Here is a 27,892-nt window from a genome sequence, read left to right on the forward strand (position 1 = left end):
AGTTGGTCATAATTTTCCTTCCAAGGAGTAAGCGTCTTTTAATTTCATGGCTGCAATCACCATCTGCAGTGATTTTAGAGCCCCAAAAAATAAAGTCTGACACTGTTTCCACTGTTTCCCCATCTATTTCCCATGAAGTGATGGGACCAGATGCCATGATCCTAGTTTTCTGAATGTTGAGCTTGAAGCCAACTTCTTCACTCTCCTCTTTCACTTTCATCAAGAGGCTGTTTAGCTCCTCTTCACTTTGTGCCATAAGGGTGGTGTCATCTGCATATCTGAGGTTATTGATATTTCTCCCGGCAATCTTGATTCCAGCTTGTGCTTCTTCCAGCCCAGCGCTTCTCATGATGTACTCTGCATATAAGTTAAATAAGCAGGGTGACAATATACAGCCTTGACGTACTCCTTTTCCTATTTGGAACCAGTCTGTTGTTCCATGTCCAGTTCTTACTGTTGCTTCCTGACCTGCATACAAATTTCTCAAGAGGCAGGTCAGGTGGTCTGGTATTCCCATCTCTTTCAGAATTTTCCACAGTTTATTGTGATCCACACAGTCAAAGGCTTTCTGATTTTAAAAGAAATTAAAACATTTCGTGGGCCCTAAGCATTTCTGTGTCTAGTCAATAAGTTGACCTTGAACACTATTAATAGAACATTATCAATTAATAATGTCTATGATTGAGATCTATTCAGAGTGCTTTATTAATTTCTTTAATTCTCACAATAAGTCCATGAGGTAGGTACTATCATTATTCTCATTATATAGATAGGAATACCAACTCACAAAGGTTAAATGATATGCCTAAAGTCATTTGCCAAGAGAGAAAAGAAACCCAGGTTCCAGTCTAACAGTCTGGCCCTGGAGCTCCCTCATATTCAGCTTCTTTCATTTTGTCAAATGCACCATGCTCTCTCCTCAGTACCTTCATGCAAACCAGCCTCCCTGGTGGAAAACTTCCCTCTCTTCCCACTCTCTACTTCTTCATCTGATTAACTCCTATTTATCATTCAGATTTCAGCTTCCAAACACTCTTTTAGAAGCTTTATCTGATCTCCCACCTTTGGGCCAATGTCCCTCTGTGCCAGTAAGGGTGCACCTGCTGTAAGTAACTACTCATGTAAACTACAAAGTGTATGAACCTTTCAAAGCAAGTCTAGAAGGAGGCAGTTCACATTGGTGGAGGCAACTGTGCCATCCTGGGTGTGTCAGCAGATCGTCTCCCTCATTCTTGTAAGGTGAAGATAGGAGTGAAAAAGCTTTCCCGTTAAGGGGCTTTGTCTTTTTGTCAAGGAGGGAAATCTTTTCCAGACAACTTCCAATAGACTTTTCTTGTCTCTCACTGGCTAAAACTGAGTCACAAGTACATGTCAGGCCAATTAGTGGAAAAGGAAGTGTGTTTAGATGTGCCATCTGAATTCCATAACAGGAGTCAGTGCTTCTCCTAGGAGCATTTACAAAGGTGAATATAGACCAAGTAATACCAAGACCAAGAAGCGTGCTAGGCTTTTTGGTCCTTCTATTTTCCCTCTTTTGGCCCTGTTTCCGATGGATTATCATCTTTCCCTGACCTCCTAGTCTCCTCTGCCTTGTTCTTTATCCTGTCTCCTGTCCCTTCACCCATTCTGCAAAGCTTAGGAAGAGGTGACTTCTCTTAATAGGTACGTTTGCTTTAAAATTATTGTTTATTTTAATTAGTTTCATTTTATGATTGGTTCTATTTACTAGCGTTCCAATGTTCATAGATGGTGGGCAGCCCTGAAATGCGCACTGCCTATGACCTAGGACTCGAGGTTTCCTGTCCCAGCTGTGTCACCAGTTCTGTGACCTTTTAGACTTCCATCTCTAAGACTCCCAAGGGGATGGATTAGCTCAGGGCCTTTATTTTATTTTTTTAAATGTTTGTTTATTTGGCCGCGTTGGTTCATGTGATCGTTGCTGTGTCGTGTGGGATCTTTCATTACCGCGCACAGACTCTAGCTGTGGCATGCAGGCTTTGTTGCTCCACCACACATGGTAGGTATCTTAGTTCCCTGACCAGGGATAGAACCAGCATTGCCTGTACTGCAAGCCAGTTTCTTAGCCCTGGACCACCAAGGAAGTCCCAGCTCAAGGCGGCAGGAGCTTGGGGCTTTTTGAGTGGAGGGGTCCAACTGTATGGCCTGTAGGCTGCCCCCTCCTTATCACAGTGCTTGGCCCTGGTCTGTTGGATATCTTGGGTCACTGAGTAAGATTTCATTTGCATAAGTTTCTGAGGATGAAATAAATCCAGAAGTGCATGCATTAGCTGATTGTTGAGGAGGTAGACTACTAGGTGGAGGGCTTGCCAGATATTGGCAGGAGTTCACTCTCCCCTGGGACTTGCCCGTCAGTTCTTCTTCTGACCAACTCTCTTCTGGCAGCCTCACCTCCACCCCACCCCATATGTTAATAGCACTGATCTATGGTCCAGTTACACCCCGGTGGTGGTTTTTCCTGTTCATGGCCAGGAAGCTTGAGTGTCCAAGGTGCTGTTACCTGAATGTCCTCTGATCTGAGTCTGCAAAGGAAAGCTCCTTTCCCTATGAATGAGATACTGTCTTCAGGCCATGGGTGAGATACAGGTCCCCATTCTGTCTGTCATTCTCTGGGTAACCCTGGCCTTCGTATCGCTGATGTAAAGGAGATCAGGGACCTGAAAACCTTGTTCCCTCCACATCCTCCAAGGCTTACAGCAGCCCCTCAACCAACACTTGTTTAAGGAAACACCAATGAATGAATGAACAAATCATGATTTTAAAGTAAAATTGTCTATTGAATCATAAATTCAAATCAAGTGACATATTCTCTGCCTAAATTTTGGAGGATGGAAGGAGGAATGGAGAAGGCAATGGCACCCCACTCCAGTACTCTTGCCTGGAAAATCCCATGGACGGAGGAGCCTGGTAGGCTGCAGTCCATGGGGTCACTAAGAGTCGGACACGACTGAGTGACTTCACTTTCACTTTCACGCATTGGAGAAGGAAATGACAACCCACTCCAGTGTTCTTGCCTGGAGAATCCCAGGGACGGGGGAGCCTGGTGGGCTGCCGTCTATGGTGTCGCACAGAGTCGGACACGACTGAAGCGACTTAGCGGCAGCAGTAGCAGGAGGAATAGGAGATAAGATAAACCCAAGTTTCCATTTCCTTACCCATAAAATGGATAAAATCTTCAATTTACGATTATAATATAGCTCTACCATGACGGGCTGTTAAATCTTGAGTGTGTTGAAGAATGCTTTTCAAAACGCAGAGGCTAAACATGAAAGGCTCAATTTATCAAAGGCAGATAAAAATGTTAGCACCCAAGTAAAAGAGTTTTAAAAGTCAGTGGTTCATGACTCAAGCAGAAATTTTAAATGGAGACATTTCTCTCCTCTCTGAATACTACCTGTGTTCAGGAAGGATGCTTATCCTCCCTAAGTTCTACATGTGCTATTGGCCTGTAAACCATTCCTCCTGGGGTGAAGAGTCATTCTTCCAAGACTTCACTGTGCATGAGCTGCATGTAGAAGGTTATCTTGTAGCGGTCTATGATGAATGAGGAAGAATTTCTGTAATGCTTTCAGCCAGATTTGTCCAGAGTACCAGGACTCAGAAGTCAGTTCCAAAGCAGCCCAAAGGCCTCCAAGCTGCTGGGGGGCCCGTGTGATGCAGTGATGTCCCTTGCTTTGCTGAGATCATTTCTGGTGCTGTGGAAGCAACTGGAAGTTCTAAAGGAGCACTGGGGCCGACTCAAGCTCCAAGTCCAGGACATCAACTCTCCCTCTCTCCACAAACAGTTCTCAGAGCTCTATGGGTGAGTGTTGCTCAGGGGGAAATTCATGTGGAGGAGTGGAACCTGGGGTCTGGCAGATTACTGCCCTTGCTCTGAGGGTGACATTTGGTCCTTGAATCTGGTATACCTAGCCCCACTGATCGCCAAGGAAACTGGGCAGTGTGTCTGTCCATCAACAGTGCTTTCCAGGAAAAGCTGAGTTCTGTAGACTGCAGGCATAGCACTGGATTCCACTGAGCAACACTTTATATCATTTACCCAGAGTTCTGGCCCTGGAAACGTGTGCTTCTGAAGTGTCCCTTCAGTACTGACTGTAAGCGTTTTAGCTCATAGGATCCCAGCGAGTATTGAGTAGGGAGTGCCGCTGCTGTGACCTCCTCCCCACTCTCTGCCACGTTGGACTTATGTCTAATGAGTCTTTGAGAGCTTCAGCGTCACAGCTGGGGTACAGTATGGTGCAGTGTGAGGTGTTCGGTCTGTGGCCCATGTTGTTTTTTCAGCTTCAAGAGCTGGCTGGGATGCCTTAGCTGGCAGGAAAGGCAGGTGGCCTCTGCCATGTGTCTGTTACCAAACAAGCATTCACTAAGCACCCATCCACCATGCTAGACCGCACTGAGGACCCTAAGGCCCACTTTGGTGGCCTAATTCAAATTGTCTGTCTTATGAGTTATGATAGTCAGCTTTCCTGGTAAATAGAGAATGAGAAGAAATGTCAGTATTTTGAAGAACAAAGAAATTAAATGTGCCAATGAGAAAAGGCCTTGGGATTTAATATTGACTAAGGGAGTGGCAACTATGGTGAATTTAGATGTTGATGTGAGTGTCTATGACAAGTTGGGAGGTTTATGCATGATGACAGAAAACAGAACATGAGTGAAAAGAATTGTCAGAAAATCTAAAAGAGAAAAAAAATGTTTGTTTGCTAATTTCTGTTGCTCTTTAATAGAACTGATATTCTCTACCCCAGCATGAAAGCTATAGCTAGGCGGATGGGGAAAGAAGATGAATTTGAAGAAATTTTAATAACTAGTCAGTCTATTATTCCCCCCAAAGGAACTTCAGAAATCGAAATAAAAACTCAACAGGTATGTAGAAGCTATTTTGAACTTGGCTTGAAAATCTGCTTTATGGCATTAGCATGTAAACCTACGGCTATACCCAAGTGGTGTTTTTCTTCTAGAAGTTAAGTGTAAATTGAGGGTCTGTAAATTGTTGAACAGATTCTAAGGAAGCTTAAGTGTTTAAAGGTATGTGGGGCTTTGATTAAGCAAATAGCTAGCCTTAATGTCTCAGTTCTGTAATTCTAGGTTTTCATATTCTTATTTTCCTCAAATTAAAGTGCACCACCACAAAAAAGACAACAGAAAACATAACCACTAGCATCTTAAACATAAAGTTCAGCACACAAGTATCCTCTCACCCCAACACACGCTCACAGAACTAGAATATTTAAAATAGCTTCCGTGATTGTTTTTCTGAGAGTAAGACAACACAATTTATGTACTAGTCTGTTTGGTGTGTGTTGATGGTGTGTGGAGGGGTTGTTTTTCCAAGTGTTTGTTCCCTTTGGTCCTGGGACACAGGCTGTCCCTGGCTGTGCTTATTGTAACAGGGAACGAAGACTCTAGCTGCATGGGTGTAACTATAGAGATACATGTCCGCTAAGCATCCAGGAGAACTCAGCACCGCCCCTTCTCCACACACAACCCAGTCCCATGACCATTGCTTACCCTTTTGAAATCTGCTTCCTCTCTAGCACCAGGGGTCCTCTGACAGGGAGAAACATGGGCTTTGCAAGCATAAAGGGTAGAGTAAGGGCTCATGGGTATTGGAACAAAGTTTTCTCTTGGTTGTGTATGGATTAATATCTTCTTGTGAAATCCTCCTTGGTATCTAAATTGAGTTTCAGACTTTTGCGCTTTTTATAAAACAGGTCATGAAATTCCTGGCCATATTTAGAGACTCCAAAACATAAGAGATCACTTCAGACACTGAGCACTTTGCAATTTAGCAGAACCTGGTAAAAAAGGGTTGTATTTTATCAACTGAGATATGAGCCAGGAAGAAGAGATATTTGTCTCCAAAAAGATGCCTCTACCCTACTTGGGAACCTCAAAAAAAGAATCCTTCCTTCTTTCTCAGTAGAGAGTAGCCCAAGGCCCTTATGTAAGAATTTAGGAGCCTGGAGTATAAACTAATAGTGAAGAGTGACTCTCAAACTGTTTACTCTAGCTTCAGAAACTTCTGGAAAATCTTGAAATTCATATGATCCAGGAGGTATTAAGGAAAGTTAACAGAGAGATAACACTGGTTGTATCAGAGAAGTCCAAGGAGCAGCATACTCTCCCAACAGGTAAAGTATGTTTATTACTTTAGAAAATAACATTTTAATTATTTTTCCTAATTATAAAAGCAATCTATGTATCTATCCATATTCATGGAAAAACAAAAACACTGCAATGCCCAGAAAATAGTATCTAAAAGTTATTTATTTATATTATTTTTGGCTTCCCTGGGTCTTCATTGCTGCGGGAGTTCTAGTGGTCTCGGCTTGTAGGCTCCAGAGAGAGAGCTCAGTGGCTGTGGCTCACAGGCTCAGTGGCTGCACAGTGTGTGGGATCTTCTTGGACGAGGGATCAAACCGGTGTCTCCTGCATTGGCGGGCAGATTCTTTACCACTGGGCCACCAGGGGAGTTCAAATAAGTACATTTTAAAAATTTTTATTGAAGTATAGTTGATTTGCAGTGTTGTATCTGTATCTGGTGATTCAGTTATGTATATTCTTTATCAGATTGTTTTCCATTGTAGTTTGTTACTAAATATTGAATATAGTTACCTGTGCTCAGAAAGGAGTACTTTTCATGTTTTGAAGAATATATATTCTTCACTTAGAGGGCTTTTAGAGAACATCTGTAAACTTCAGTCTCTTCTGATTTACTCCTAACTGAAATAAAGAATAAAGTTGAAATGGAGGAAATACATGAAGCTTTTTCATATATATATATATAAATGTATATAAATATCTGTCTTAGAAATACACGTACTTGGGGTGGGAAGGCAATCAAGATTGTTTCCTTTCATCTGAGGTCCGTCAGGAGGACTTCATGGGCAAGTGACCCGTACACTCTCATGGGACTCCCACAGGGGAACATGGGGTTTAACGCTCTATTGGTGCCATCTTGACACGCTTTATTTTAACCTAGAATTTGTATTCTATCAGTGGTGTCCAGTGAACCAATGGAGTAAGCACCAAAGGCTTGGTGCCTGGGCTCACAGTCCCACCTCCTGCTGCCTCCCCACCTTGCCAGGAGGAGTTCTCTGCCCAATCCTCTGCTCTCTGACACCCCAGCATCACTAACCTCCCCCTCACCATCCCCATCCAGCAGTTGCTGCCACTCCCCATACCAATGGGGGCCTGAGCATGGTGAGGGCATGTGTGGGGCATGTGTACCTAGCAGCATCTCAGGGACTCCATACTGACAGCACTGTGGCGTGTTTGATGAGCGACTTAGTCAAAGTGAGCTCGCTGCCCATCCCTGTGTACCTGGAATATCCCAGGGCAGAGGATGCAGTACCCTTGGGGTTGCCCATCCATCGTGGATAGGAGCAATGGGCCAGTGTGAAGAGGAGACACCTGGCTTAACTTCTTTGCCCCTGGCTAGGGCATGAAGCCTCGGTCCAGTAGCTGGTAGACCATGTGTTTTCATGCCCCCATCACAGGGCAGGGGCCCTGATGGCTATGAAGGTTGCACTTGCCCTGCCAGCATCCCCAAGCCAGGGAGTTCAACATTAAAACAAAAACACCGTGACAGGTCAAGAGAAAGACTGCAGAAGAAAGAAAAACACTTTATATTTTGGTACCTTTAATGGTACAAAACACCTTTTTCCTGTGTTTTGAACAAGCCTGAATTTTTATTTTTCATGGGGCACCATAGATTGTGTGACTGGTCTTCTCTGAACTACAGTGTCTGTTCCTAACTCCTACTAACTCTGTAGGAAAATCCCTGATTTTTGAGCTAAGGAGAATTGTCTGACTGACAAAATTAATTAGGGTTTCCTTTTGAGACAAGGTCCATAGACATTGTAATGTTAATTAATAACCTCTGTCCTTACTAAGACACTGTGGTTTTCTCAGTGCTTTAAGTAACTGGATTCTGCAAGCAGGACTTTGGGGAAAGGCTGGGCAGCAAGAGGGGAAGCCCCACTAACTGAGTATCTCTGAATGTCACCAGACAGCCAAGTGTGATTGAGCTCCAGTTACAGAGCATTTAACAAGACACAAAGCCCCTGTTGTTGATGCTGTGTTTGCTGCATCTAGGCAGCTTCCTTCTGAGTCCTTGGAGAAAATCCACAAGCATACAGCAGGTGCAACCATCTGCATGATTTAGGGCTGCGGTTCTTATGAGACAGCCAGGTGGGGGCCCAGGGGAGGAAGTGTCTTTGCTTTGCGGCTGTGCTGTGTGTTGCCTTGTGCAGGGTGCTCATCAGCTGTGCTTGGAAAGGGCCTTCAGTAAGGAGCTGGTGGGAGTCAGGCAAAGGGGAGGGGTAGAGTTATTTTTAATGGTGGTAAGGTTGATATTACCAAACTCTGGCTAGAATATACTGGCCAATTCTAAAGTTTTGTTCAGATTCTGTACTCATAAGATTTTTAAAATAAACAGCAGTAGTGAGAGTGTTTTGTTACTGCTGATTTTGTTTGGGGTCTGTTCAGCATGCTTTGGTGTGGAGGCCTGGGTCTCCTCCTCTGCTGAGTGTCCCCCAGTACAAGTGATGGAGTCCCCACTGTGTACCAGGGGTGCTTTTATATTCTTTGACTTCGTCTTCCTGAGACCTCTGTGGGCTGGGTCTCACGGAAGAGGAGGATGGTAAACCCTTGGAAATCTCACTCACCTATTGCTCATCTCAGCAGTAGGAAGCAGCCATAGTGAACTGGGGCTTCCAACAGGGCCTGCTTTTTCATGCAGTGATCACGCTTTGTGGTCAAGGCTAGCTTGGGGCTAGGAGTTTCTCCAGAGGGAGCTGGAAATGGAGAGTATTGAGAACAGGGGACATCACAGGCTTGAATATTTCTCCTGTTTACTTCCCTCCTCCCCACCTTGTCATGGAACTTAATCTTTTTATTAGCTTCTGAATGAGCTTCCAGTTTGTCTGAGAGCATCTGAAGATGTCACAGCCACACCTGGTTCTTGGTAGTTTGTGTTCCCCCCCCGAGAGCAATCAAAAGCAGCCCCAGGCATCCTCGCTCAGCCTCAGGGCTTGCTTAACAGAGAGATAGGCTCCACTGATTCAAAGAGGCTCTGCATTCCCCATCTTCGACGTTTTGGCATTGAAGTAACTTTTAATTGACTTTCTCAATTTCTCTGAGCAGTTATAAGACCAACAGTCTCCAGAGTAGAGACATATAGCCCAGGGATGGGGGAAGAAAATACTAGAATTTCTAAATAGATTAAGTCCATACATAAGAAATCCATGTTACACCCTATAGTAAGGTGTCCTAACGTGACCATGGGGAGGCAGTCCACAAGAGAATAATAAGAAATAATAGAGTTGACAGTTTTAATCCTACTACATGCTTATCTTCAGTCACATTATGAGATTTAAAAAGATAAACTAATCACATCTAAGAAGTCAGACCAAAATTTTTTTAAGTCAAAGAAACTATTGGGAATGTGCATTGAGATTCACTCTCACTGTTGGTGAATCTCACCCTATGTACAGCATGTTTTGCAGTATTAGCCAGTGATAGTACTGGAGATAGTTATGAATACATAAACAGACATATGTTAAAGGTGAGTCAACAAAAATGCTTTTCTTGAAAGAAGCACAATCAAAACATCTGGGAGAACATGGGCCAAGTCAGCATTTCCCCAGCAGTGTGCCCTAGAATACTAACTCCTCAACATGTTAATGCAGTAGTTCTCCCAACCACAGACTCATGGATTACCTGAATCTTTCCATTGTCTTGGTAATACAAGCCAGCAAGGTGCTCACTAATTACAGCCTTTGGGTTGCATATGTTTACCTAGCATCACTGGTCATTGTTTGCTCTAAATCTGTTTGTGCCAGTTTTACTTGTCATTGTGTTTGAGTAATTTAATTGTTATGTATACTAATGAAATAGTACAAAAAGAAAGATCTGTTCTATAAAAACTAAATTGAAATAAATTGTGGTACATCCAGTCAATGGAATATTACTAAATGAATGAAACTAAGCCATGCTCATGGGGCAACCCAAGATGGGCAGGTCATGGTGGAGAAATCGGACAGAATGTGGTCCACTGGAGAAGGAAATGGCAAACCACTTCAGTATTCTTGCCTTGAGAACCCCATGAACAGCATGAAAAGGCAAAATGATAGGATACTGAAAGAGAAACTGCCCAGGTCAGTAGGTGCCCAATATGCTACTGGAGATCAGTGGAGAAATAACTCCAGAAAGAATGAAGGGATGGAGCCAAAGCAAAAACAATACCCAGTTGTGGATGTGACTGGTGATAGAAGCAAGGTCCAATGCTGTAAAGAGCAATATTGCATAGGAACCTGGAATGTCAGGTCCATGAATCAAGGCAAATTGGAAGTGGTCAAACAAGAGATGGCAAGAGTGAACGTCGACATTCTAGGAATCAGCGAACTGAAATGGACTGGAATGGGTGAATTTAACTCAGATGACCATTATATCTACTACTGCGGGCAGGAATCCCTCAGAAGAAATGGAGTAGCCATCATGGTCAACAAAAGAGTCCGAAATGCAGTACTTGGATGCAATCTCAAAAACGACAGAATGATCTCTGTTCGTTTCCAAGGCAAACCATTCAATATCACAGTAATCCAAGTCTATGCCCCAACCAGTAACGCTGAAGAAGCTGAAGTTGAACGGTTCTCTGAAGACCTACAAGACCTTTTAGAACTAACACCCAAAAAAGATGTCCTTTTCATTATAAGGGACTGGAATGCAAAAGTAGGAAGTCAAGAAACACCTGGAGTAACAGGCAAATTTGGCCTTGGAATACTGAATGAAGCAGGGCAAAGACTAATAGAGTTTTGCCAAGAAAATGCACTGGTCATAACAAAAACCCTCTTCCAACAACACAAGAGAAGACTCTGGACATCACCAGATGGTCAACACTGAAATCAGATTGATTATATTCTTTGCAGCGAAAGATGGAGAAGCTCTATACAGTCAGCAAAAACAAGACCAGGAGCTGACTGTGGCTCAGATCATGAACTCCTTATTGCCAAATTCAGACTTAAATTGAAGAAAGTAGGGAAAATCACTAGACCATTCAGGTATGACCTACATCAAATCCCTTATGATTATACAGTGGAAGTGAGAAATAGATTTAAGAGCCTAGATGTGATAGATAGAGTGCCTGATGAACTATGGAATGAAGTTCGTGACATTGTACAGGAGACAGGGATCAAGACCATCCCCATGGAAAAGAAATGGTAAAAAGCAAAATGGCTGTCTGGGGAGGCCTTACAAATAGCTGTGAAAAGAAGAGAAGTGAATAGCAAAGGAGAAAAGGAAAGATATAAACATCTGAATGCAGAGTTCCAAAGAATAGCAAGAAGAGATAAGAAAGCCTTCTTCAGCAATCAATGCAAAGAAATAGAGGAAAACAACAGAATGGGAAAGACTAGAGATCTCTTCAAGAAAATCAGAGATACCAAAGGAACATTTCATGCAAAGATGGGCTCGATAAAGGACAGAAATGGTATGGACCTAACAGAAGCAGAAGATATTAAGAAGAGGTGGCAAGAATACACAGAAGAACTGTACAAAAAAGATCTTCATGACCCAGATAATCACGATGGTGTGATCACTGACCTAGAGCCAGACATCCTGGAATGTGAAGTCAAGTGGGCCTTAGAAAGCATCACTACAAACAAAGCTAGTGCAGGTGATGAAATTCCAGTTGAGCTATTCCAAATCCTGAAAGATGATGCTGTGAAAGTACTGCACTGAATATGCCAGCAAATTTGGAAAACTCAGCAGTGGCCACAGGACTAGAAAAGGTCCGTTTTCATACCAATCCCAAAGAAAGGCAATGCCAAAGAATGCTCCAACTACGGCACAATTGCACTCATCTCACATGCTAGTAAAGTAATGCTCAAAATTCTCCAAGCCAGGCTTCAGCAATATGCGAACCGTGAACTTCCTGATGTTCAAGCTGGTTTTAGAAAAGGCAGAGGAACCAGAGATCAAATTGCCAACATCCGCTGGATCATGGAAAAAGCAAGAGAGTTCCAGAAAAACATCTATTTCTGCTTTATTGACTATGCCAAAGCCTTTGTGTGGATCACAATAAACTGTGGAAAATTCTGAAAGAGATGGGAATACCAGACCGCCTGAGCTGCCTCCTGAGAAATTTGTATGCAGGTCAGGAAGCCACAGTTAGAACTGGACATGGAACAACAGACTGGTTCCAAATAGGAAAAGGAGTACATCAAGGCTGTATATTGTCACCCTGCTTATTTAACTTCTATGCAGAGTACATCATGAGAAACGCTGGACTGGAAGAAACACAAGCTGGAATCAAGATTGCCGGGAGAAATATCAATCACCTCAGATATGCAGATGACACCACCCTTATGGCACAAAGTGAAGAGGAACTCACAAGCCTCTTGATGAAAGTGAAAGTGGAGAGTGAAAAAGTTGGCTTAAAGCTCAACATTCCGAAAAGGAAGATCATGGCATCCGGTCCCATCACTTCATGGGAAATAGATGGGGAAACAGTGGAAACAATGTCAGACTTTATTTTTCTGGGCTCCAAAATCACTGCAGATGGTGACTGCAGCCATGAAATTAAAAGACGCTTACTCCTTCGAAGGAAAGTTATGACCAACCCAAATAGCATATTCAAAAGCAGAGACATTACTTTGCCAACAAAGGTTCGTCTAGTCAAGGCTATGGTTTTTCCTGTGGTCATGTGTCGATGTGAGAGTTGGACTGTGAAGAAGGCTGAGCGCCAAAGAATGATGCTTTTGAACTGTGGTGTTGGAGAAGACTCTTGAGAGTCCCTTGGACTGCAAGGTGATCCAACCAGTCCATTCTGAAGGAGATCAGCCCTGGGATTTCTTTGGAAGGAATGATGCTAAAGCTGAAAGTCCAGTATTTTAGCCACCTCATGCTAAGAGTTGACTCATTGGAAAAGACTCTGATGTTGGGAGGGTTAGGGGCAAGAGGAGAAGGGGACGACAGAGGATGAGATGGCTGGATGGCATCACTGACTCGATGGACGTGAGTCTCAGTGAACTCTGGGAGTTGGTGATGGACAGGGAGGCCTGGCGTGCTGCGATTCATGGGGTCGCAAAGAGTCGGACATGACTGAGCGACTGATCTGATCTGAAAAAGAAATGAGTTATCAAATCATGAAAAGACATGAAGGAAACTTAAATGCATATTATTAAGTGAAAGAAGTCAACTTGAAAAGACTACATATTGTGTGATTCCAACTATGTGACAATCAAGAAAAGACAAAATTATGGAGCCAGTACAAAGATCAGTAGTCGATAGCAGTTGAGAAAGGAGAGGAGAAGGAATAAACAGAGCACAGAGGATTTTTAGGGCCATGAAACTATTCTGTATGATACTATAATAGTGGATACATGCTAGTATACATTTGTCAAATCCATAGTTTCACAAGAGTGAATCATAACGTACACTGTGGACTTTTGATGACAATGTTGTATCAATGTAGGTTCATCAGTTGTTGCAAGTGTACCCACTGGTGTGGGATGTTGATAGTCAGGGAGGCTGTGTGTTTTGAGTCAGGGTGCATAGGATTTGTGGGAACTCTCTAAACTGTCCAGTTATTCTGTGAACCTAAAACTTCTTTAAAAAAACAAAGCATTAGGCATTTAGGTTGTTTCATGGTCTTTAAAATTTATCTCCATAAAAAGAAACCAACACACACACACACACACACACACACAATTGTAGACCACACACTTGTATTATGATTTATGGTACAGAATTCCAATGAGTGGGCGCATACAAAGAAAAAGTCTAGAGTCTATGTTAGAAGACTGACAAATGTTTGTATATTTGTGAATTTTTTAATTTAAAATTTTTAGATAGTGCATGTCATTTTTAAAGCATTCCCTGGTTTAACAGACTTTTTATGATTGACCAACCAACTCTTACTCTTGATTGCCTTGGACAGGAGGATTTCTACTTGCAGGGCTCAGGGAAGAAGGTAAGGGTTTTATTAGCTTTTAAAAAGTGTTTGGGAAACTGAGAGTAAAGAATGTTAGAAAGGTCCCCTTACTCCAGACCTTCTCAGAGCCTTTACTGTTCTGCTGTGTATTGTGAATCTTCAGAGAGAGCATGGAATGTTCTTTGAATCTATATGACCACAGAACTGTGGGAATATCTTTCATCAACTCAAAGAACTAGTGTTCTGGGCAGCATTTTGAGAAGCAAAGGAGTACAGAATTCATACATGTGCTTGAAGCAATAAGGCTTTCAACCTACCCGCTCCCCACCACCACCACCCTGCTGGTCAAGAAAACAGCCATGATTGTTGGCACTTGTGTGCCTTCAGTTCTGCCTTGGCTTAGGACACAGGGGCTGCTCAGGCACAGTGAGTTTGTGGTCATGTTAGAGAAGTGCTGGACTGTGTGCTTAGTCATGTCTGACTCTTTGCGACCCTGTGGACTGTAGCCCATCAGGCTTCTCTGTGCATGGGATTCTCCAGGCAAGAATACTGGAGTGGGTTGCCACTCCTTCTCCAGGGGTTAGAGAAGTGAAGTGCTTCCAAATCAAAGTGCCCTTCCTAGAGGAAGGGGGCTGTATGAGGGGTGGGGCAGATGGGGTGCTCAGAGAAGAGAGGGGAAGTGGTTTGGCCACCAGAAAGTCAAAGTTTCCTTCAGTCATATGACCTGGGAACAGAGTAAAAGGGAAGAAAAAGCCCTAATTGAACCCCTAGTATGCTATCTCCCTCCCACGTCCACATTTCTTCTTAGAGAAGCCATGGCCACACACACACACCAAAAATAAAACACATTTGGAGACCACGAACACCACCTGGCCAGGAAGTGCTTCTCTTGGATGTTCTCCTCACCCTGACTCCTGCACACAGATGCAGATGCATGCCTGAACTTGAACTCAGGAGGAAGAGGCATGCTGGGAAGATTTCTCAAACGTTTAGTAAATAAAATATTTCCCCCTCAGCTAGTTCAGTTCAGTTCAGTGGCTCAGTCGTGTCTGACTCTTTGCAACCCCATGAATCGCAGCACACCAGGCCTCCCTGTCCATCACCAACTCCTGGAGTTTGCCCAAACTCATGTCCATCGAGTCGGTGATGCCATCCAGCCATCTCATCCTCTGTCGTCCCCTTCTCCTCCTGCCCCCAATTCCTCCCAGCATCAGTCTTTTCCAATGAGTCAACTCTTCGCATGAGGTGGCCAAAGTATTGGACTTTCAGCTTCAACATCAGTCCTTCCAATGAACACCCGGGACTGATCTCCTTTAGGATGGACTGGTTGGATCTCCTTGCAGTCCAAGGGACTCTCAAGAGTCTTCTCCAACACCACAGTTCAAAAGCATCAATTCTTCGGTGCTCAGCTTTCTTCACAGTCCAACTCTCACATCCATACATGACCACTGGAAAAACCATGGCCTTGACTAGACGGACCTTTGTTGGCAAAGTAACGTCTCTGCTTTTGAATATGCTATCTAGGTTGGTCATACTTTCCTTCCAAGGAGTAAGCGTCTTTTAATTTCATGGCTGCAGTCACCATCTTCAGTGATTTTGGAGCCCAAAAAAATAAAGTCTGACACTGTTTCCACTGTTTCCCCATCCACCAGATGCCATGATCTTAGTTTTCTGAACGTTAAGCTTTAAGCCAACTTTTTCACTCCTCTTTCACTTTCATCAAGAGGCTTTTTAGTTCCTCTTCACTTTCTGCCATAAGAGTGGTTTCATCTTCGTATCTGAGGTTATTGATATTTCTCCCAGCAATCTTGATTCCAGCTTGTATTCTTCCAGCCCAGCGTTTCTCATGATGTATTCTGCATAGAAGTTAAATAAGCAGGGTGACAATATACAGCCTTGACATACTCCTTTTCCTATTTGGAACCAGTCTGTTGTTCCATGTCCAGTTCTAACTGTGGCTTCCTGACCTGCATATAGGTTTCTCAAGAGGCAGCTCAGGCGGTCTGGTATTCCCATCTCTTTCAGAATTTCCCACAGTTTATTGTGATCCACACAGTCAAAGGCTTTGGCATAGTCAATAAAGCAGAAATAGATGTTTTTCTGGAACTCTCTTGCTTTTTCCATGATCCAGCGATGTTGGCAATTTGATCTCTAGTTCCTCTGCCTTTTCTAAAACCAGCTTGAACATCTGGAAGTTCACGGTTCACATATTGCTGAAGCCTGGCTTGGAGAATTTTGAGCATTACTTGACTAGCATGTGAGATGAGTGCAATTGTGCAGTAGTTGGAGCATTCTTTGGCATTGCCTTTCTTTGGAATTGGAATGAAAACTGACCTTTTCCAGTCCTGTGGCCACTGCTGAGTTTTCCAAATTTGCTGGCATATTCAGTGAGCACTTTCACAGCATCCTCTTTCAGGATTTGAAATAGCTCAACTGGAATTCCATCACCTCCACTAGCTTTGTTTGTAGTGATGCTTTCTAAGGCCTACTTGACTTCACATTCCAGGATGTCTGGCTCTAGGTCAGTGACCACACCATCGTGATTATCTGGGTCGTGAAGATCTTTTTTGTACAGTTCTTCTGTGTATTCTTGCCACTTCTTCTTAATATCTTCTGCTTCTGTTAGGTTCATACCATTTCTGTCCTTTATCGAACCCATCTTTGCCTGAAATGTTCCCTTGGTATCTCTAATTTTCCTGAAGAGATCTCTAGTCTTTCCCATTCTGTTGTTTTCCTCTATTTCTTTGCATTGATCGCTGAAGAAGGCTTTCTTATCTCTCCTTGCTATTCTTTGGAACTCTGCATTCAGATGTTTATATCTTTCCTTTTCTCCTTTGCTATTCACTTCTCTTCTTTTCACAGCTATTTGTAAGGCCTCCTCAGACAGCCATTTTGCTTTTTTGCATTTCTTTTCCATGGGGATGGTCTTGATCCCTGTCTCCTGTACAATGGCACAAACCTCCATCCATAGTTCATCAGACACTCTGTCTATCAGATCTAGTCCCTTAAATCTATTTCTCACTTCCACTGTATAATCATAAGGGATTTGATTTAGATCATACCTGAATGGTCTACTGATTTTCCCTACTTTCTTCAATTTAAGTCTGAATTTGGCAATAAGGAGTTCATGATTTGAGCCTCAGTCAGCTCCCGGTTTTGTTTTTGCTGACTGTATAGAGCTTCTCCATCTTTGGCTGCAAAGAATATGATCAATCTGATTTCGGTGTTGACCATCTGGTGATGTCCATGTGTAGAGTCTTCTCTTGTGTTGTTGGAAGAGGGTGTTTGCTATGACCCGTGCCTTCTCTTGGCAAAACTCTATTAGCTTTTGTCCTGCTTCATTTTGTACTCCTAGGCCAAATTTGGAGAAGGCAATGGCAACCCACTCCAGTACTGTTGCCTGGAAAATCCCATGGACGGAGGAGCCTGGTGGGCTGCAGTCCATGGGGTCGCTGGGAGTCGGACACAACTGAGCGACTTCACTTTCACTTTTCACTTTCATGCATTGGAGAAGGAAATGGCAACCCACTCCAGTGTTCTTGCCTGGAGAATCCCAGGGACGGCAGAGCCTGGTGGGCTGCCATCTATGGGGTCGCACGGAGTCGGACACGACTGAAGCAACTTAGCAGCAGCAGCAGCAGCAGCAGGCCAAATTTGCCTGTTACTCCAGATGTTTCCTGACTTCTTACTTTTGCATTCCAGTCCTCTATAATGAAAAGGACATTTTTTGGGGTGTTAGTTCTAAAAGGTCTTGTAGGTCTTCATAGAACTGTTCAACTTCAGCTTCTTCAGCATTACTGGTTGGGGCATAGGCTTGGATTACCGTGATATTGAATGGTTTGCCTGGAAACGAGCAGAGAGCATTCTGTCGTTTTTGAGATTGCATCCAAGTACTGCATTTTGGACTCTTTCATCGACCATGATGGCTACTCCATTTCTTCTAAGGGATTCCTGCCCACAGTAGTAGATATAATGGTCATCTGAGTTAAATTCACCCATTCCAGTCCATTTTAGTTCGCTGATTCCTAGAATGTCGACGTTCACTCTTGCCATCTCCTGTTTGACCACTTCCAATTTGCCTTGATTCATGGACCTGACATTCCAGGTTCCTATGCAATATTGCTCTTTGCAGCATCGGACCTTGCTTCTATCACCAGTCACATCCACAACTGGGTATTGTTTTTGCTTTGGCTCCATCCCTTCATTCTTTCTGGAGCTATTTCTCCAATGATCTCCAGTAGCATATTAGGCACTTACCAACCTAGGGAGTTCCTCTTTCAGTATCCTATCATTTTGCCTTTTCATGCTGTTCATGGGGTTCTCAAGGCAAGAATACTGAAGTGGTTTGTCATTCCCTTCTCCAGTGGGCCACATTCTGTCAGACCTCTCCACCATGACCCGTCTGTCTTGGGTGGCCCCACACAGCATGGCTTAGTTTCATTGAGTTAGACAAGGCTGTGGTCTGTGTGATCAGATTAGCTAGTTTTCTGTGATTATGGTTTCAGTGTGTCTGCCCTCTGATGCCCTCTCGCAACATCTACCATCTTACTTGGGTTTCTTTTACCTTGGACGTGGGGTATCTCTTCACGGCTGTTCCATCAAAGCACAGCCGCTGCTCCTTACCTTGGACGAGTTGCCCCTCCTGACCTTGAACGTGGAGTAGTTCCTCTCGGCTCTCCTGCGCCAGTGCAGCTGCCGCTCCTTGGACATGGGGTTGCTCCCTCAGCTAAGCCCATAGCTGAATGCCAAACCAGCTTTGTAGGCATTTGGCAGGGGAAGGTCTCCAAACTAGAAGTGTGTAGCCCCTCTCCAGGCTTATCTGTGAGTCAGTGACCTGCCAGGAGAGTACCCTGAAAGAAAAACGCTATACACACTTCCTTATCTGAGAATTTCTGAAGCGTACATGAGCTCTGTCCTATCAAAGTTTAGATTTGTGAAAGTCTTAAATTTCTTAGAAGCATGAACTTCTAGTCACAACATTAATTCTTTTGGATTTCCTACTTCAACTGGATTAGGAGAGTGGCGATATATCTATTTACTGTCATTATCCTAAAGAAAAAAACAAAATCAGATTTATTTGTTTATGATGGAAAGTAGCCAATTGTAGAAGAAATGTGGAATCCCATTTTGAAAACCAGGACCCCCAATAAATAACAGTAAATGTAAGTTCCAGAGGCTCCTGCTCTGTCATATCACATTTCTGGGAGGGTTTTGCTGGATGCTTTCTCTTGTGTGTACTGAGTCTCCTGTCAGAAAAAATGGAAGTATGGGTAGGAAATCCCATCTAAAATTAGAAACAGCCAGAGGCAGGGAGAGGCCCTGTGGGTGCACTTGCTGAGGGCCAGTCCCACCCCCAACCCAAAAGGGAGCAGAGGTACGGGGCGTGGCTCCTACTTCTGACGCCATAGGTCTCTATTAGTTTCAAGACTCCCCTGGAGTGGGAAGAGGAGAGAATAGGTGAGGGAAGTTAAGAGGTACAAGCTTCCAGCTGCAAAATAAATGAGCCACAGGATGAAATATACAGCACAGGGAATATAGTTCGTAATATTGCAATAAGTGTGTATGGTGACAGACAGTAACTAGATTTACGGTGGTGATCATTTCGTGATCTATAGAAATATTGAATCGCTATTTGAACCTGGAACTAACACAATGTTGTAGGCCAACTATACCTTAATTTTTTAAAAAAATGACTCTCCTGGCACCATGCACAAGGAAATAGGCCCCGCCCAGCATAATTACCATGCACATGGAAGTTAGAGTGTTGACAGACTTCATTGTTGCAGCACCGTCATATATTTAACTTGATTTTTTTTTTTAACAGATAACGCATTCACCTGGTTCAAAACTCAAAATGACACAAAACATATATTTAGAAGGTTCATTGCCACCGCTATGTAATCATCTTTTTCAGTTTTTAATGTATCCTTTCAGTGCTTTTTATACATACACTAATTCATCCTTTTATTCAATACTTATTTCCTAAGCACCTGCTATTTTCTAGGCTATATATTTTAAGCACTGTTTTGGGCATATAGTAGTCCCCCCTTTTCTGTGGAGAGCATGTTTGAACACCCCTAGAGGATGCCTGAAACTGGGGATAGTACCAAACCCTACACACACACACACACGTATGTATACTCAGTTGCTTCAGTCATGCCCGACTCTCTGTGACCTCATGGACTGTAGCCCACCAGGCTCCTCTGTCCATAGGATTCTCCAGGCAAGAATACAGGAGTGGGTTGCCATTGCCTGCTCCAATATATTGTATACTATAGTAAACATAGTGTATGTTTTTTCTATACATACATACCTATGGTAAAGTTCAATTTATAAGTTAAGCACAGTAAGAAATTAACAATGAAGTGAAGTGAAAGTCACTCAGTCGTATCCAGCTCTTTGCAACCCCATGGACTGTAGCTTGCCAGGTTCTTCTATACATGGAATTCTCCAGGCAAGAATACTGGAGTGGCTTGCCATGCCCTCCTCCAGGGGATCTTCCCAACCCAGGGACTGAACCCAGGTCTCCCACATTGCAGGCGGATTCTTTACCATCTGAGCCCATGGTTGCCATTGCCTGCTCCAATATATATACATATTTGTACTACAGTAAATATAGTGTCTTTACTACCTATATATGTATGTATATAGTATACTGTGTTTTTTTCTATACATACATACCTGTGATAAAGTTTAATTTGTAAGTTTAGCACACTAAGAAATTAAGGTCTCCCGCATTGTAGACAGACACTTTACTGTCTGAGCCACCAGGGAAGTCGTAATAATAAAATTGAAAAATTACAATATGTTGTAATAAAAGTTATGTGAATATAGTCTCTCCCAAAATAGTGTACTGTTCTCACCCTTCTTTGTGTAATGGTATGAGATGATGAAATGCCTATGTGACGAGAGAAAGTGACGTCGGCACTGTGATTTAGCACTCTTCAGGCTTCCATTGAGCTTCGATGATAGGTCAGAAGGGGGATCATCTGCTTTGGGTGATCCTGGATCATACAGCTGTTGTGATGTCCATGCTTTGATGCCAGGAGAAGACTATGTTAGTGGTTGGGATCCCAGGTGGGGCAGAACATAGCTGGATGGCATGAGATTTCACTGTGATACTCAAGACAATGCTCAATTTAAAATGTATGAGTTGTTTATTTCTGCAATTTTCCATCTAGTATTTGCAGACTGCAGTTGACCACAGGCAACTAAAACTGCAGAAAGCAAAACCATGAATAAGGGAGAACATCCTAATTGTCATGGAGCAAAAATCCTTATTCTCATGGAATTTATCATCTTGTAGGGGATAGACAGACAATAATCAAGGCACATAAGAAATAAGAAAATAGTGGAGTGAGGAGGATGGTGGTGTGGTGGTTTGAAGGGACACATTGTCATTTTAAATAGGGAGGTCAGGATAGACTTTACTGAGAAAGTGATATTTTGAGCGAAATTGAAGAAGGTGAAGGAGTTAGCTATGCAGGGTATCTGGAGGAAGAGCATTGCAGACAGAAAGACAACCCATACAAAGCCCTGAAGCAGAGCATACCTGTCATGTTTACAGAACAGCAAAGACTCAAGTGTAGCTGCAGTGGAGAGAGTGAAGGAGAGCAGTGGGGGATGTCCGAGAGGAAACATGAAAGGGCAATATCATGTAGGCTCCCGTGAGGACTTCAGTGTTTACTCTGAATGTGATGGGGAGCCTGTCCCAGAATTTGAGTGGCATAATCTGACTTATTTTTGAATAGAATTTCTCTGGCTGCTATGTTAGAAAGAAAAGGCTGAAGAAAGGAGAGGTTGGTTTTGAGGCTATTGCATTATGAATCCAAGCAAGAGAAGATGGTGAATCAAACAAAGTTAGGAGCAGTAGAAGTATTAAGTGGTAAGATTTGGGGCATATTTTTGAAGTCATTGATGGATTGGGTATAGGGTTTGGAGAAAAGAGAAGAGTCCATGATGACTCCAAGATTTTTGACCTGAGCATTTGGGAAAACTGAATTGCCATCTGCTGAGATGGCAAATTAGGGAGGGAAGATCAGAAGTTTAATTATGCACAAGTAGAGTTTGAAATGCCTTTCAGACATGCAAGAAGAGATGCCAAGTGGGCATTTGATCTAAATTTGAGACTTGTCAGCATATGGATGGTATTTAGCCATGATACTAGATGAAATAGTCAAGGGGGTGAGTATAGATAGAAAAAACATAAAGGCAAACCAAGGGCTGAGTCCTAGGACACTCTAATGTTAAGAGCTGGGTGGGGCTGGGAGGGGGGGGGGGTAGAAGGAAAACCAGAAAAAGGAGCCTACAAGAAACAGAGAGGTAGAGGAGAACTAGGACAGAGTGGTCCCCCAACGTCTGGTGATGGAAGTTTCTCAAGCAAGAGGAAGTGGAAAGTTGTGTGAAATGTTACTGGAAGTCAAGTAAAAACACTGGTTTTAGCCATGTTGAGGTCACTGGTGTTTATGACAGAATCACTTTCAGTGGAATGGTGAAGGTAACAGCTGGGTGAGCGGGTCTAAGAAGGATTTTGAAAGAAGTCACAGACAGTAAGTGTAGACATCTCTTTTGGAGAGTTTTGCTGAAAAAGGAGCAAAGGAATGAAGCAAAGGCTGACGTGGGAAATGGGGTCAAGTGGAAGACTTTTATGAGGTTGAAGAAATAATGTGTGCTGTTGTGAAGGATCCAGGAAAACAGGAGAAATGATGACATCAAAGAAAGCCAAATTTTTGGAGCAATGACCTTGAATAGGCTTGAGGGGATGGCCTCTCCCTTTATTGTATTTACTGTATCTTTCTTATAAAAGATAGGATTTTATATCCACTGTTCTACACCTTGCATTTTTCACTTAACAATCTATGAATATTCTTTTCACATCAGTACACGGAGAAATTTTTCTCTTTTTTTACAGTTGCATACTATCCCATTGGAAGGATATACCATGGTTTGTGTGTTGTTTCTAAATTTTTGATGTCCTAAACAATGCTACTCAATAATTGTGTATATGCCTTATCGCATCCTTCCTTCTTGGCTCAGCTGGTAAAGAATCTACCTGCAATGTGGGAGACCTGGGTTTGATTCCTGGGTTGGGAAGATTCCCCTGGAGAAGGGAAAGGCTACCCACTCCAGTATTCTGGCCTGGAGAATTTCATGGACTGTCCATGGGGTCGCAAAGAGTCGGACACGACTGAGCGACTTTCACTTTTTCACTTATCACATGTGTGTCAGCCTTGTTGCTGCTTCAGTACAGGAGCTAAAGTTCATATTCTGCAGCTCTCTACACTTTCTAATCTGTGACTCTTTCTTCTTTCTTTTGAATTTCCTGACCTTTTAAAATCAACTCTGTATTCAACTTACTTGAATTTGTAACACTTAAATAGATAAATATAATAGCTCTTCATTTATTTCTGATAGTTGTGTTAGATCAAAATAATTGTTCAGTTACATGTAGGGACTTTATGAAAACAGATGTCATATAAGGTCAATAATTATGGTAACAAAATATTGTCCGCTGGGCTTCAGAGGTGTTTTCCAAACCTTTTCTTAGGAATCTTGTTAGAGATCGTCCTTATTCTCGTGTTCTGTAGGGTCCCGTATCCTCAGCCACCACCTCCCCTCCCTCACCCGTCAGTTTTTGTGTGTTTGGAAATGACACCTTGTGTTGTGTCTTGGACAGTTGCCAACTTGTAACTATTAATAGTTGTTCAATGTTTTCTGATACTATTATTGGTGTTTCTTTCCCTAGACCTTTGGAAGCACCAAGTCATGGAAGAAAACTTTTCAATTGTCAGACCGCAAATAGTTGAAAATTTTGTACAGAGATTATTGGAGAATTACCAGGATGGTGGATTAGAGATATGAGGTGAAAATTAGTCATTCTAGAGTGTCATTTGCTTTTTTTTTTTTTAAACAAACCCAAATGAGAAAGACTTTCTTTTCAATACATCTCCTAATGCTTCCCTTACTCCCCTAAAGTGCAGATATGAGAACTGAGCCTGAACTCAAAGTAGAAATCACATGTTACCATTTTAATTTTGGAAAAAAGACTGATTTTTAACCAAGATGGGAGAGTAATTATAATATGCATGTTGGCTCATTTCAGATTTGGCCAATTTTCCACATAACCTTGGAGCTTATTTATGGATGACTTATTTTTAGCAACATTTCCTGTTGTTGATTTTTTAGTATAAAAATTTAAGGAAAAAACAAAATAGCCTATGAAAACGCTACCTAGAAAACATTTTTAAATGAACAACATGAAAAAAACAACAGCTCCAAAAGGTAGCATTTTCATACGTCCTCCACTCCATCCATCATCTCCAGTTTCCTCTCCCAAAGGAAGCCAGTATCAATAATTTGTATGTATTTAACAGTATTTGAAGTCATAACAACTCTATATAATGTGTATATAACATAATATATAGTTAATACATACAACAGTCATACATATAGTCCTTGGAGTTTTGAACTGTTTACTATTGACAGAAGGTACCTTTCTAAATCAAAAGAATCTACTATAAAGGGCAGGATAGGAGTGTATATGTAGATATTTGGCCATAACAGAGTTTTTAGGGTCTTTAACAAATTATACCAAAGTGCAGTAAGTAGCTATGAATCTAGCTTCCTTTCAAATTCAATCACTTTTAAAGCCTGCCTTAGCAAAATGTGCTCAGTTTTTTGAAACATTTTCTCCACATTTACGACCATTATATCTACTACTGTGGGCAGAGATCCCTTAGAAGAAATGGAGTAGCCATCATGGTCAACAAAAGAGTCTGAAATGCAGTACTTGGATGCAATCTCAAAAATGACAGAATGATCCCTGTTCGTTTCCAAGGCAAACCATTCAAGATCATGGTAATCCAAGCCTATGCCCCAACCAGTAACACTGAAGAAGCTGAAGTTGAAGGGTTCTATGAAGACCTGCAAGACCTTATAGAACTAACACCCAAAAAAGATGTCCTTTTCATTATAGGGGACTGGAATGCAAAAGTAGGAAGTCAAGAAACACCTGGAGTAACAGGCAAATTTGACCGTGGAATACTGAATGAAGCAGGGCAAAGGCTAATAGAGTTTTGCCAAGAGAATGCACTGGTCATAGCAAACACCCTCTTCCAACAACACAAGAGAAGACTCTACACATGGACATCACCAGATGGTCAACACCAAAATCAGATTGATCATATTCTTTGCAGCCAAAGATGGAGAAGTTCTATACAGTCAGCAAAAACAAGACCAGGAGCTGACTGTGGCTCAGATCATGAACTCCTTATTGCCAAATTCAGACTTAAATTGAAGAAAGTAGGGAAAATCAGTAGACCATTCAGGTATGATCTAAATCAAATCCCTTATGATTATACAGTGGAAGTGAGAAATAGATTTAAGGGACTATATCTGATAGACAGAGTGGCTGATGGACTATGGATGGAGGTTTGTGCCATTGTACAGGAGACAGGGATCAAGACCATCCCCATGGAAAAGAAATGCAAAAAAGCAAAATGGCTGTCTGAGGAGGCCTTACAAATAGCTGTGAAAAGAAGAAAAGTGAAAAGCAAAGGAGAAAAGGAAGGATATTCCCATTTGAATGCAGAGTTCCAAAGAATAGCAAGGAGAGATAGGAAAGCCTTCCTCAGCAATCAATGCAAAGAAATAGAGGAAAACAACAAAATGGGAAAGACTAGGGGATCTCTTCAAGAAAATTAGAGATACCAAGGGAACATTTCATGCAAAGATGGCCTCGATAAAGTACAGAAATGGTATGGACCTAACAGAAGCAGAAGATATTAAGAAGAAGTGGCAAGAACACACAGAAGAACTGTACAAAATGACCCAGATAATCACGATGGTGTGGTCACTGACCTAGAGCCAGACATCCTGGAATGTGAAGTCAAGTGGGCCTTAGAAAGCATCACTATGAACAAAGCTAGTGGAGGTGATGGAATTCCAGTTGAGCTATTTCAGATCCTGAAAGACGATGCTGTGAAAGTGCTGCACTCAATATGCCAGCAAATTTGGAAAACTCAGCAGTGGCCACAGGACTGGAAAAGGTCAGTTTTCATTCCAATTCCAAAGAAAGGCAATGCCAAAGAATGCTCCAACTACTGCACAATTGCACTCATCTCACATGCTAGTAAAGTAATGCTCAAAATTCTCCAAGCCAGGCTTCAGCAATATGTGAACCGTGAACTTCCAAATGTTCAAGCTGGTTTTAGAAAAGGCAGAGGAACCAGAGATCAAATTGCCAACATCCGCTGGATCATGGAAAAAGCAAGAGAGTTCCAGAAAAACATCTATTTCTGCTTTATTGACTATGCCAAAGCCTTTGTGTGGATCACAATAAACTGTGGGAAATTCTGAAAGAGATGGGAATACCAGACCATCTGACCTGCTTCTTGAGAAACCTATGTGCAGGTCAGGAAGCCACAGTTAGAACTGGACATGGAACAACAGACAGGTTCCAAATAGGAAAAGGAGTACGTCAAGGCTGTATATTGTCATCCTGCTTATTTAACTTATATGCAGAGAACATCATAAGAAACACTGGGCTGGAAGAAGCACAAGCTGGAATCAAGATTGCTGGGAGAAATATCAATCACCTCAGATATGCAGATGACACCACTCTTATGGCAGAAAGTGAAGAGGAGCTAAACAGCCTCTTGATGAAAGTGAAAGAGGAGAGTGAAAAAGTTGGCTTAAAGCTCAACATTCAGAAAACTAAGATAATGGCTTCTGGTCCCATCACCTCATGGTAAGTAGATGGGGAAACAGTGGAAACAGTGTCAGACTTGATTTTTTGGGGCTCCAAAATCACTGCAGATGGTGATTGCAGCCATGAAATTAAAAGACGCTTACTCCTTGGAAGGAATGTTATGACCCGCCTAGATAGCATATTGAAAAGCAGAGACATTACTTTGCCAACAAAGGTCCATCTAGTCAAGGCTATGGTTTTTCCAGTGGTCATATATGGATGTGAGAGTTGGACTGTGAAGAAGGCTGAGTGCCAAAGAATTGATGCTTTTGAACTGTGGTGTTGGAGAAGACTCTTGAGAGTCCCTTGGACTGCAAGGAGATCCAATCAGTCCATCCTAAAGGAGATCAGTCCTGTGTGTTCATTGGAAGGACTGATCCTGAAACTGAAACTCCAATACTTTGGCCACCTCATGCGAAGAGTTTACTCATTGGAAAAGACCCTGATGCTGGGAAGGATTTAGGGCAGGAGGAGAAGGGGATGACAGAGGATAAGATAGCTGGATGGCATGAGTTTGGATGAACTCTGGGAGTTGGTGATGGACAGGGTGGCCTGGCGTGCTGCAATCCATGGGGTCACAAAGAGTCAGACATGACTGAGCGACTGAACTGAAGCTCTTCAAATATTCTCCATAATTTTATAATAAGCATTTCAGTTCTTGTAGAGAATTCACAAGGTTGGTTAGAGGTACAGTCTTTCAGAATTCACATGTGATTTACATGTATTTGCTTTAAGCTTTCAGTTATACCCAGTGTAATACTATGTATTCTGATGAGAGGGTAAAGTGTCTCCTCCTGGGTCTCTGCAGGTTAGTGGTTCTCAATCAGAGATACAGAGGTGATTAATGTGTGGCACGTGCAGAAAAATGTTTGAATCAAAAAATTTTATGACTTTCCTTAAAGGGAAGGAAATTCTTACACATGCTTCACCATGGAAAACATTCTATTAAGTGAAATAAGCCAATCATAGAAACGTAAATGCTGTGTGATTCCATTTATGTGAGGTATCTAATGTAGTCAGATTCAAAGAGACAGAAAGTAGAATGGTATTTGTCAATGTATAGGGTTTCTGTTTCGCAACATGGAAAGAGTTCTAGAGATTGATCACACAACGGTGTGAATGTATTTAATGCCACTGAAGTGTATACTTAAAAATGGCTAAAACGGCAAATCTCATGTATATTTTAC

The 27,892-nt window shown here is 42.4% G+C and overlaps 1 protein-coding gene across 1 annotated transcript in view; it reads left to right on the forward strand.

Moving 5' to 3' along the window:
* Positions 1 to 27,892, forward strand: part of LOC102399541 (coiled-coil domain-containing protein 162) — a 54,736-nt gene that overhangs the window by 5,017 nt on the left and 21,827 nt on the right. The window contains exons 4-7 of the mRNA XM_045161988.1: positions 3,591 to 3,820; positions 4,746 to 4,884; positions 6,032 to 6,152; positions 23,703 to 23,816. Coding sequence (XP_045017923.1) covers positions 3,591 to 3,820; positions 4,746 to 4,884; positions 6,032 to 6,152; positions 23,703 to 23,816 — 604 coding nt within the window. The remainder of the gene's footprint in view (positions 1 to 3,590; positions 3,821 to 4,745; positions 4,885 to 6,031; positions 6,153 to 23,702; positions 23,817 to 27,892) is intronic.

Source organism: Bubalus bubalis, chromosome 10 (assembly GCF_019923935.1).
Source record: "Bubalus bubalis isolate 160015118507 breed Murrah chromosome 10, NDDB_SH_1, whole genome shotgun sequence".
Lineage (NCBI taxonomy): Eukaryota > Metazoa > Chordata > Mammalia > Artiodactyla > Bovidae > Bubalus > Bubalus bubalis.